The sequence below is a fragment of the Sminthopsis crassicaudata genome, chromosome 2, assembly GCF_048593235.1.
Source record: "Sminthopsis crassicaudata isolate SCR6 chromosome 2, ASM4859323v1, whole genome shotgun sequence".
Taxonomy (NCBI): Eukaryota; Metazoa; Chordata; class Mammalia; order Dasyuromorphia; family Dasyuridae; genus Sminthopsis; species Sminthopsis crassicaudata.
Genome location: NC_133618.1, coordinates 631,086,383 through 631,098,921, shown reverse-complemented (window position 1 = coordinate 631,098,921; position 12,539 = coordinate 631,086,383). Strand labels below are relative to the sequence as shown.

The 12,539-nt window shown below is 40.0% G+C and overlaps 1 protein-coding gene across 3 annotated transcripts in view; it reads left to right on the top strand.

The window, feature by feature from the left end:
- Positions 1-231: 231 nt before the first annotated feature.
- The window catches only part of NRG4 (neuregulin 4), a 48,709-nt gene continuing 36,401 nt past the window's right edge, over positions 232-12,539 (top strand). Inside the window, exons 1-3 of one of the 3 annotated variants that reach the window (XM_074296495.1) lie at positions 232-401; positions 1,308-1,373; positions 5,108-5,201. In XM_074296495.1, the coding sequence (XP_074152596.1) occupies positions 1,364-1,373; positions 5,108-5,201 (104 nt within the window). In that variant the 5' untranslated portion in view covers positions 232-401; positions 1,308-1,363. Of the gene's footprint in view, positions 614-1,307; positions 1,374-5,107; positions 5,202-12,539 lie in introns of all 3 variants that reach the window. The other 2 variants (XR_012487138.1, XM_074296496.1) reach the window with 2 other exon arrangements.

Here is a 12,539-nt window from a genome sequence, read left to right as displayed (position 1 = left end):
CACCCCGGAGCAGGACTTCCCCACCCCACCCCCGCCCCGCCGGAGACTCCCCGAAGTGCCAGGCCCCTCCGGCGGGGTCACAGCCGCGATCGCGCCAACGCTGCCGGGCAGCTGGGGGCGTCCCCCCGGGCCAGCACACGTCCTTTCCCGAAGGTGACTCTGGGTGCTTTGGCAATACTGAGCACGTGGACAGAAATGGGGGCGTTTCCTCCCGGCCCGTGGCCGACCTCTGTGCAGACCTCCACCTCGGGCGTCCCAGCCTCGCCCACACCGAGCCCTGCCGTCATGAGAGTCGGCTCTTTGACATCGGTTACAAAATGCAAACCCCGGCGGCCCGGGTCCCCAGTGTGTGGCGATCTCTGAAGCCCTGCCTTCCGGAGCCCGGCTCCCGCGCGGCCCAGGTAAGCCGAAACCTGCTCCTGGGAAGGTGCTCTTTCCCGAGCTGGGGAAGCCTGCCCGTGCGGGCCGGGAAGCCCGCCTTTGGGCGGAGACCCGGGAGAGCCACCTGTGTCGGGACCGGAGCTGCTGGCTCAGCTTCTCACTTAAGCCCTAGCAAGGAACACAAAGCCGGAACCCCCCTTACTAAGTAGAATTGACCGTTAATGTTCCTAATGTAAGTACGGACCATCATCTCCAATGTGCTTTTCGTGCCTCGGTGTGTGTAAGGTGCTGTGGCTGGGCTTTCTCCTCAGGGACCTTGCTTTGCTGCGCGCCAGAAAAGTTTTAAAAGAAAGCATGTTTGTGGGCTGGTGAAATGTACCCTGCCGCCTGCCATGGCCTTTATGTTTTTCATAGTTTCTGGCTGCAATCGTGAGTCTTAAGTGGACTGTGAAAAAAAAGTTTACTTTGCAGTAAAGTAAAAGAGTTAAGAAACGTTTTCAAAATGAAAAGTGGACCATTCTATCAGAAGACAGAAAGTAAAACTAAAGTGTCCATAAGAAAGCAAGTAGCTCTAAACCCTTGTTTTTTTTGTTTGTTTGTTTGTTTGTTTTTTAGCAGTGAAAGCAAATTGTCGGTATAATTCCATATGTTTTTGCTATTAGGGTGCTAATATTTTCTGCATTCGCTTCAAAGAGGAATTCTCGATGCTTTTAGAGAGACAATTTTGCCTTTTGTTTCCCTATCAGGATGAACTGTATTGCTTAGTACTTAATATATACTGTTCAAGCTATCTAATTATGTATAACTTTATGGATACAAATGGGCTACTTACGTGCATGAATCAGCTTTTAAGGCATGATTTTTAATGCATTTTCCATCTTATCACCCCAGAGAAGGAAGGTGTTGAAATTTAAACATTTTTTCAGGTGCTGTTTTTCAACCCAAATCTTCTGACCAGGAATGATACTACTTTCAAAAAAAGATGCCAACAGGTAATTTCTTGTAAGTTTATAGTTTTAAAGCCAAATGTATAAAATGTTTCTGTGTGCATTTGCTATATTTATATAACTATATATTTATAAAACTAAAAACATTTTCTTGAAATGAAAATCCACATTAAGGTGAAGTTGGTTGGGATAGCTGGAATGTTTAAAGTTTACCAAATAATCCTAGATAGGAATAGGAATATTGGAGACTTAGGTATTTTATTGGGTTTACTTTATGAAAGTAACTTTGAGTTTATTCTGTCTCTGATACTAGCTTCCTAATCAGCAGGCTAATGAAATTAGAATAAAAATAGATTCAGAGATAGCGATTCAGGTTAGATCAGTTTTCTTTGTCAGGAAAATATTCAATGTTCAGACATGTCTGGTTGTAATCTAGAGGAAAAAAAGGACTCGGCTTTTGCCAGAGAAGTTTTATATAGCTATGCTCCACCCTCATTGGAATACTTACAGGACTTGGCTTCTAGGATTCCAAATGAATGTTCCCTCTACTCAGCAATTTTTCAGTTACCTATTTGGATTGTTTAAACATTCAATGAAGAATTTGTTTAAGAGTTGCTCATTTAGTTTTTCCTCTCCTCACTTTTAGCTTTTTAGTAACTTTGACCAGACAACATATACATCGTTTGTGAAATTGCTGAATTGACTTGTATTTTCTCCTTATATTTTTAACCACTTTACATTCATAATCTAATGAACCAGATTCTCCTTAGTGCACAAGCCTAGGATTTTCTTGTATTCAGCTTTTAATTTAGTTTTCCATCAGAGATCATCCACTTTTCAAAACTTGGAAGGTTTTTCCCTGAATAATAATTATAAAGCAGTCAAGTCATCAAGAAATATTTATAAAGTGGTGTTATGTGCTGGATGCTGGGTTAGGCTAGGTTAGATACAAACCTCAAAATGAAATAATCCTTACCCACAAAGAGCTTGTGTTCTACCGGGAGAGACAATAGATAGACCAATAACTAACCACAAAATAAACTCAAGGTGATGAAAAGCTGGAAATCAAGTCAAGTCTCTTGTGGGAAGGAGAAAGTATGGCTTGAATTGAGGGTTGAAAGAAGCTATAGATTCTTAAGAGGCAGAGCTGTGCATTCTGTGCATGGGCCTAAGGATAGGAAATGTGGAGTATTAAGTACAAAATAGAAAGACTGGTTGGATTGGAGAGGGCAAAACATACAGGATATTCCCAAGTCTTAGTACAGTTTTGTTATTACAGTTTAAAGCTGCACTAAGACTTCTGGGACACCCAGTAGAGTAAACCTGCAAAAGCCAGGAGAGTTGGTATATTATGGGGCTGGGATTTACTGAGCAGGGAAGTAACATGGTCAAAAACGTACTTTAGTATATAAGTTTGGTATTCGTAGGAGAAGGGAGAGACTTAAGGTAGGATGGATGATTAAGAAATAGGCTATTGAAATAAGAGGTGATGAGGGACTGAATTGGGATAGTGGTCCTATGAGCGAAGAGAAGGGGATGAATGGGAGATATATTGTTGATGTAAATCTAGCAGGGTTTGGCAACAGATTAGATATATGTGGTGAGAGAAATGTCAATGTCCAAGACTGCAAACCTGGAAAACTTAAAAAGATTACGGTCCCTGGAAGAACAGAGAAATTCAGAGCAGGGGTTGGTTTGTGGGGGGTTAGGGAGAGTTAATGAATTCTGTTTCCTGTTTCAGTCATGTTGAGTTTGAGATGCCTACGGGACATCCAATTCAAAATGTCCAATAGGCAAGTGGTGATGTGGGACTGAAGCTCCAGGGAGTCATCTGTGTAGAGGTAATTGACCTTGGGGAGCCGATGAGGTCACTAAGATGGAAATGTAGAGAGAAAGAAGGGGTCAACAACAGAACCCACAGTTGAGGTGGGGGCAGTATGGATAATAAGCTAGGAGGTAAGAGGTAAAGCAAGAGGGAGAAATGCCATAAAATTCTAGAGAGAAGAGGATGTCCAGAAAGAGGGGGGTAGTTAACAGAAATAAATACTGTACAGAAGTCGAGAAATGTAGGAAAGAGAAAAGGCCATCAGATTTGGCAACTTGAGATCATTAGAAACTCTGGAGAGAAAAGTCTCATGCTGAGACCAGAAGTCAGATTGAACAGAGTCGGGAGGTGAATGAGAGGGGAGGAAGAGAAGCAAGCTTTAGTCCAATGTCCCTTCTCCCCTTCCTAGCCAACTCCTAGAAGAAGCCATTTACAGAGTGTCTGCCCTCCATCTCCTCTCACTCACTCCTCAGTTTGGCTCCCACATCACTGATCCACCAGAGCAGAAGTTGCCACAGATTCCTTAATTGCCAGAGCCTGTGGCCTTTTCTCAGTCCTCATCCTCCTTGCCTGTACTGGAGATGATCCTAAGCTTCTGGACACCCCCTCCTGTCTTGGTTTCTAGGATACTACTCTCTCTTGGCTTTCTGATCTCTTCTCTCAGTCTCGGTGTCCCCCAAGGATCTGTCTTGGACTTTCTCTTTAAGGCTTTTTTCTTTTTCTTTTTTTATTATAGTTTTTTATTTACAAGATATATGCATGGGTAATTTTACAGCACTGACAATTGCCAAGCCTTTTGTCCCAATTTTTCCCCTCCTTCCCTCCACCTCCCCCCCCCTCATGGCAGGTTGACCAATACATGTTACATATGTTAAAGTATAAATTAAATACAATATATGTATACATGTCCAAACAGTTGTTTTGCTGTACAAAAAGAATCAGACTTTGAAATGGTGTACAATTAGCTTGTGAAGGAAATCAAAAATGCAGGCGGACAAGAATAGAGGGATTGGGAATTCTATGTAGAGGTTCTTAGTCATCTCCCAGAGTTCTTTCGCTGGGTGTAGCTGGTTCAGTTTATTACTGCTCTATTGGAACTGATTTGGTTCATTGTTGGAGAGGGCCTCATCCATCAGAATTGATCATTATGCAGTATTGTTATTGAAGTATATAATGATCTCCTGATTCTCCTCATTTCACTCAGCATCAGTTTCTGTAAGTCTCTCCAGGCCTCTCTGAAATCATCCTGCTGGTCATTTCTTACAGAACAATAATATTCCATAAGATTCATATACCACAATTTATTCAGCCATTCTCCAATTGATGGGCATCCACTCAGTTTCCAGTTTCTGGCCACTATAAAGAGGGATGTTTAAGGTTTTTTTCTTAGTCAGCTTATCAACTTCCATAATTATCTTTAGCCAGATAACTCTGATCAGATAACTCTAGCCCTAGTCACTCTTCTGGGCCACGGGCCCACCTCACCTGCATCCTACTGAGCATCTCCAGCTGGATGTCTGGTGGACATCTCAAATATTACACATCAAAACAAAGCTCATTATCTTTCTCCAGAAACTGTTCCCTCTTTCTTATTCTTTCAAGGTTACCATCAAGTTTACAACCCTGGTCTTGTCCACAACTTCTTGCTCTTCTTCACTGTAGAAATCTGACCGTTGTCAATTGTATGCCCACAATATAGCTCCCATCTGTCCCTTTCTCTCAGCTCACTCTTTCTCCTGATAGAATGTAAGCTCCTTGAAGGCAAGAACTGGTTCCTTTTTTTTCCTCTTGTATATCCCAATATCTAGCACCATGCTTGGCACATAATAGGTGCTTAATAAATGTTGATAGATTAAATGCTTTTTACCATTGTGCTAAGAAAAAAATAAATTTTCTCTCTATATATATCCAAAATGTATTAATTACCTGTGTTTTACATATGTTTCTTTTCTAGATCATGAAGAACCCTGTGGCCCCAGTCACAAGTCGTTTTGCCTAAATGGGGGGATTTGTTATGTGATACCCACTATTCCCAGCCCATTTTGTAGGTGAGTGAAAGGGATTTTTGGAGTGTATTTTATAACATTATACTTTATTAAAAAAAAACAAACCACTTGATCAGTTGGAAACTTGAATTAGAAATCATAATGGGCATTTAGATAGCAATTGAAAGCTTGCACGCTAAACACCATCTATTTGGCCCTTCTGACAACCCTGTAGGGCTGGATATTATCATACCCGCTTTACAGATGAGAAGATTGGGGCATAGAGGTGAAGTGACTGCCCAGGATCACACAGATAATTTATGTTAGGGAGGATCTTCCCCCCCCGCCCCGCTTCGTGGCAGCAAAAGGGAAAGAGCTCTGGGTTTAGAATCAAATTCAGCTCTGATATTTACCAGCTCTTGTGACCTTGACCAAGTCATTTTTTACTCCTTTAAGCCTCAGTTTCTTCATCTTTAAAATAGGGAATAGTAATAGTTTTACTATTTACCCAAAAGGGTTATGATGAAGGAAAGTCTTAGCTAATCATGAAGCAGTACAAACCTGGGAACTCTTATTCCTAGTAACAAAATGAAGGCCAAGAAGGAAAAGTACAAGAGATTATTTATGACATTTCTTTAGAGTAAAATGGATTTGGGGGGAGGGGAGAGAGAAGGTGGAGGAACTATCACACAATCATTATTTCTCCCTTGTTATCACATGCTCTTTGAAAACTGCTGGTGGAAATTTACCAGTACTATCAAATTGTTTTATCATCAGTTACAGTGAAATCTCTGTAGATTTTGGCAGTTTCCAAAAGCCACACTATTTTTGGGCATTAATGATTTTCCCATGAGAGAATTCAGCAGTGCAGCCGGGCCCAGAGTGAGTAATTTTCCCATCTGTTTAGTATTCATCAGTCTAAGTGCCCTCTGGTGGTCACTACTTATCAATACAAAAAGAAAGCAGCCTGTTTCAGAAAGAAAATTAATTGAGAGGAAAAGTAACTGCATCTCTGATTGTCAGCAGTGTGGAAAGCAGCCTGGTGCCTCAGCAGCTAATGTATTTTTAAACAATAGGCTTTTCTCTGGGAGTTTCTTTTTTTTTAAGGAACGGAGGGGGGCACAGACTAGAAAATACAGAAGGGCTTTCTGGGAACACAGTAGAAACAGGTTTAAGACATTGTTGACGAGATAATATGATTCAACAATGGAGCACTGTTGTTCAAAAAAAAGGCAAATGAAATATAGCAGGCTATAAATAAGATGATAGTAGCTAAGTGCCCCCAGGTTCTTTATAGCATGCTCCTTGGCGGTAGACAAGCACTCACTCGCAGATATTCTGTTTAGGTTTACATTCCTCTACTCAGGGGAGCTCTAGAGGGCTTGGTGTGGGCCCGGAAGATAATAATGAAAACTTAAAAAAAATAAATCATGAAAAGTTAAAGAAAGTAGTGTTATTTAGACTAGAGAGGGAAAAGAAAGAGAAATCACCCAGTCATTATCTCAATAATAGTTTAGGGTCTATCCTATGGATAATCGTGTCCTGTATTTCTAAAGAGGATAGAACTACAAAGAATTTTAATTGCATCTCCTTCGGTTTAATATTTGAAAGTACTTAAGGGGGTTGTTAAGTTAAATCTCATGGAGGAAGTTGTCTAACCTCCTTCTTTGAAGGCTTTATTAAAAATAGGAGAGAAGCACATCTGCCCAGAATGGTTTAATTACTCTACAAAGGCAGAGTGACTTCCTAAGATTTCTCTCAGTCCTTTGATTCTCTCTATTTAAGTGTCTCTTTAGTCTTAACTATTCTCATTCTAGTAAGTGTTTCAGTTTATTTTTAGCAGCTACTTTAATTGAAGCTTCTTGGAGAGGTAGAGAAATATTGATGAAAACCATTTGGCCAATCCCCTCAAGAAGGATTCGGAATTAGAATAATGTAGTCATTACCACAATCAAGGAGGCAGATGAGATCGGCAGGGAGGGTAGGAAGGCAACAGCTGCCGCTGCCAGGGACCTCAGAGAGGGCAGCCGCTTGGGGGCTACCTCTAGAGAGTGGGAAAAAGCTCAGCTTCTTGGCTGGTAGTTCTTAAACTGCCCTTATGTATATACTGAGACTGGAGAAAGTAGATGTGAGGACTGGGTGAGATCTTGGGGTAATGCCCTGCTGCTCTGTGGCATCTGGCTACTGAGATAGCTTTTGCTTTGGATGGTGTTGTATGTGTCCCTATACTGTGTATTGAACTCACCTCTACACAAGATGAAAGAGAAAATGACTGTGAAGTGATGGCCATGGTTTTTTTTCCTGAAGCAACTGGGGTTAAGTGACTCACCCAGGATCACACAGACGGGAAGTGTTAAGTGTCCACATTTGAACTCAGGTCCTCCTGACTTCAGGGCTGGGGCTCTATCCACTGAGCTACCTGGCTGCCCTGTGATGGCTATTTTACAAGGTCAGCCACCACTGCATTTTTGACTTCACCATAAGACCCCTTTCTTATTCATCTTCAGTACAGCTGCCAAAGCCATAACCCTAAACTGCAGTTTCTACCATGTCATACCCCTGTTCCATAAATAAATTCACTGGTTCCTTATTCTACAGTCCTCTATTTGGTTTTTAAAACCATTCACAACCTGACTCTAACCTACCCCTCCAAACTAATATTATACATTATTCTTTATCACAACCTCCTTAATTCAGCCAGACTGGCCTCCGTGCCGGTGTCTGCCAGACGCAGGATGCACACCCTCCTTCCTCTGTCTCTCAGCATTCCTAGGTTCCTTCAGAAATTCAGTCAATCTCTACCTCCTCGCGGAGAACTTTCTTGATCTCCCAGTTACTAGAACCACCTCCCCAAAAGTTATTTTGTATTTCTGTAGGTGTTTTGCACATGCTTATTTTTGCACATTCCTCTGAGTGTCTATGTTGTTTCCCTCTAGAGAATTTCAGCTTCTTGAGGGCAGAGACTTTAATTTTTGTATCCCCAACAGTTAAGTGCTTTGGTATTTAATGCATACTGTTGATTGGTTGATTCTACCAGATGTGCCTGTTTTAAGAGATTATAGGACCTTTCTGTTAAATGACAGTAATAGACCCATTGGCTGTTTAAATGAACATACTGCTCAAGTCACAGCCGTAAATGATGGCAGGTTGTTTTTTTTTTTTGGGGGGGGATTTGTATTTTTTTTCTGGCTTATTAGTTTAATTGGTATTAAGCATGTTCAGTATGGATATTCCTCCCAAAAACGTAAATAGGCTGCTGATTGTAACCTAGTGACTTCTAGAACGGGGCACGAGTACTGAGTGATTCAAGGGCTTGTTCATGGCTATATAACTGGTATGTCAGAGTGGGTTTTCTGTTCTCTGGCTGTTTTTCTATGCTAGGCTGCCTAGAGAACGTTAAAGGAACAAATCTATTGAAACTAAGCAGGCTTTTATAAGTGATAAACATTCTAATATGCTTATTGTTTTGGATTCAGTAGATTCAATAGAACGAAAGGATACGTTTGAGCTCTTTTACAATAATTATGTCTATAGATATATACAACATGTATATAGTTTACAGTAGATGTATATACTGCCATACATTCATGAAAATCATACAAGATTCCTTAGAAGACAGAACACTAGAGATAACCCTAGTTAATGCGGGAAGAAATCCATAATAAAATCCACGTTGTGGTGCCCCCCCCATTCTTGTTTTTGTGGATAATGTTGTGTTGAGTGTATTACATCCTTGCAGAACTTCCTGAAAGAGGTCAAGGATCCCTTAAAGGATTTGGCTTAATCATCTACCCAGGAAAGATCAAGTAGATGAAGACTGCTAATTTAAAAGTCTCGATATGCATTCAGATGGATGTCGTATAAAATTTGTTCATCCATGAGTAAATAAGGGATGGTCAGTACAGAAAAACACTGAGTTGGGTCCCAGGTTGTATAGAAGAGAAGGGGGCTAGATTTTCTTCAGGAAATTGTAAGCCTTCTTTGTTGATCCTAAGCCTAATTTTAAAATGCTAAGGTAATGGGGTAGTTAGACTTATCCTATAGGAAGGGAAAAACTCAGAAATCTAATTGTGAATACTGGGAATTGTAGCCCTGAACTGTAGTATTTTCTTCCCATCCTGGGAGGGACTTTGGCTTTCTATCTTCCTGGGAGTTTGAGGGTAGATTCATCTGGCAGCAGTACCTCATTTGGATGTGAACTTGGTGGGACCAGCACCATGTTGAAACTGTGTACTCTATTCTGAGACAAAGATGGCAAAGGGGCACCTATGTCCTTCCACAGTAGTAAGTAGTAAGCACACAGTAGTGTGCTTCCATTCTAATTATATCTTTGAAGTAAATGTGGCTTTGTAAAAGTTAATTGGTGTTAATTGATCAAATGGAACTGACTAGCACCCAACTGTCATAGAACTTTCCCCTGCAAACCAATGGCAGTAGAGAAAAGACATTCAGATCTCCAAGGGCAGCTGTAGAGCCCTAAGGGAGAGATGTAGCTGATTTGGCTCATGAGAGAACAAGCCTAAGAACATGTTCACTACATAAAGCTGATCAGTTCTAACTTCTTTATGATTCTATCAGTTCAATGATCACATGAAGAAAGTCTGGGAAAGAGGAAGTCAGTCAATAGCTATGAGGGCAGAGAGAATGAACATTCTCCTCCGACTATTCTTTTCCATCCCATAAACCCCATCAAGCAGGGGCTGAGCCAATGGAGAGAGAAATAGGTGGTATTGATTTTATTAATAACTCCTATAAGCTCATAAACAACAGAAATGGATAAACTACATGACTGGGGCCATTCGCCCCCAGGCTATGAAGTCATCAGACTGCCACATTCTGTGACTTATGCAGAGTAGCCATCATTTCTGGTTTCCAGAGTGAGGGGCAGAATAAAGCCAAGGGAAGGTCAAACCATTTGTATTTCCCAGTGGGAGAAATAAAGTCTCATCTGGGAAGATTGGTCACACTGGCAAAACCTGAGGTGTGCTGGAGCTATCTCTAACCAGATCACAAAAGCCAATTATTAAATTTTCATTGTGAGCATTTATACCTTGAAAACCAGTAAACACCACAAATCAGGGCTTGATTTATTGTTCTGTTGATTGTCTAGACTTAATGAAGTGATGGAGAAAATGTTAATGCAATGTTTAGAAGAATTGCCCATGTTTAAGCTATATTGGATTACTTGCTGTCTAAGGGAGGGGGAAGTGGGGAGGGAATGAGAAAAATATGGAAAATATGGAACACAAGGATGTTTTTGCAAGGGTGAATGTCAAAAACTATCTTTGCATGTATTTTGAAAAATAAAAAGCTATTATAAAAAGAAAATGTTAATGCAGTTTAAATTTAAAAGTGTATTCTGCACTTATTTTTATAGTCAGTTGAACTCTATACTATACTATACTATAGTGGACTCTACCAGAACTTTTCTGGGGAAGTCCCTCAAAATTCAAGGCATAGGTGTTGCTTCTTCATGTATATCACCATCCATCCACCAAGAAGTTAGCAGTGTTGCTATATATGGGTGAGACGTGAAACAGCCTCTATCTGGAGAGTTAAAATGAGAGTGATGGAGAAGTGTATGGTGAATATGAGCGGGTTGCAGCATGTAACCACTGATTAATTCTGAAGGAGTAAAAGATGCATTACAGGAAGAAGATAGACTGGTCATGTAGTAAGGGGAAAGGGTGGCAAGTAAATAGCTGGAGTTCTTTGGTAGATAAAAAAAAAAGTCAAGAAAAAGTAAGAAAGGTTTCCAGCTCATGGTAGACCCTGATAGTGAACTTAGGTGAGACTACAGAGTCATCCAAGATGGGCAAGTGTGAATGGGCTGTGACCTGCATCATTGCTAGAAACTCTTGCCCCAATGATATCACAGATTGATTTAAATCTCTTTTATCATTTATCAAGCTTATGCTAAAGCTAATTTAACATGGAGTCATGTTAAATTTTGAATCAAACAAATGTTTAAAATGTCACAAATGAACCTTTTATAAAAAGTTTTCTTTTAAGATGTATGGAGTAAATTTCTTTGGGTTCAATTTTTACATATTGACTCATATAGTATTGTAATGAAAATTTCTTTCTGATTATGTTAAGAGCATATTCTAGTATGGATTAAAAGTGGATAGAATACTGAGCTCGTATTTCAGAAGGTCTAGGCTCAACTTCTGCCTCTGTGAAGTCCTTACTGAATCACTTGATTCATCTGTTTTGGGCTACAGTACTCTCTTTAATTTTGCTTTGTTTCCAGTATAGTATACTTGTTGAATTCTCAAGGATGTTTGTGGGTTTATATTTGTGGAATGGAGAAATGACATGTTAGTTTATAAAGGAAAATAAGCTTTGAGTGGATAATTCTAGGCACTTGGTTGTGTTTTCCAAAGTATCCAGTAGGTGCTAAATTTTTTCAACATGCAGCAATATGTTGCAGTTTCCACCACATCATCCCCAGTGCACATGGATCAATAAGCTTTAGGGATAACTCTTTCCTGTAATTGTTGGTAGCAATAATACCTGCCCCTGAAAAGAAATTATAGACGCCTCCATTTTTATAAACAAATCCATATGACTCAGTCATCTGTCTGATGCTTCTTTATCAATGTATTGTTGGTTCTGTTAATGATGATGTTACTCATAAAGTATCTTTTCCATTCTTGGCTTTTAGCTATTTCATGGGCTCTATCTAGAAAGAAACCATTTTTGTCCACATTCAACCATTCTACTATCATATATCTACTGTCAGCCTTTATTTTGGCTTTCTGAAATGAGGTCTATCTATCTGAAATATATTTCTACATATTTTAGCCTATTTATCATATATTTTGGAAACATCTATTAGTCTTCTTGTGAACAAATGTGTTATTTCTATAGAAGATACCTTGGAGGGATGAGCCTTCTGTTTTCATTAGCTTTGTATAGGATGGAGGTAACCTTATCAAGAAGCACATGAGCAGCTAGAGGGAGAGGGAAGGGAGGTGGTGCTTGAGCTGACTTTTAAAGGATGCTAGTGATTCTTAAGCAGTGAAGGTTAGGAAGAAGGGTCCAGGCAAGAGGAAGCCCTTGAGGTACAGAGATGGAATGTTCTGTGTGAGAACATTTTTGGGCCAGTGTGTCTGGATCATAGAAGGCATAGGGAAAATATATTAAGACTGAGAAGATGAAAAGGAATAGCTTGGGAAAAGATTTAAACACCAATCAGGAGCTTATATTTGATCTAGATGTAATACAGAGGCATTGTAGCCATACAGGACAACACAATGAGATCTATGCTGTAGAAAAATCACTTTGGCAACTCTGGAGAAGAAAGATTTTATAATTTATTTATTTAATATTTTCCCCCAGTTTACATTCAAGACAATTTTAAATATATATTTTAAAAGATTTTTGAGTTCTAAGTTA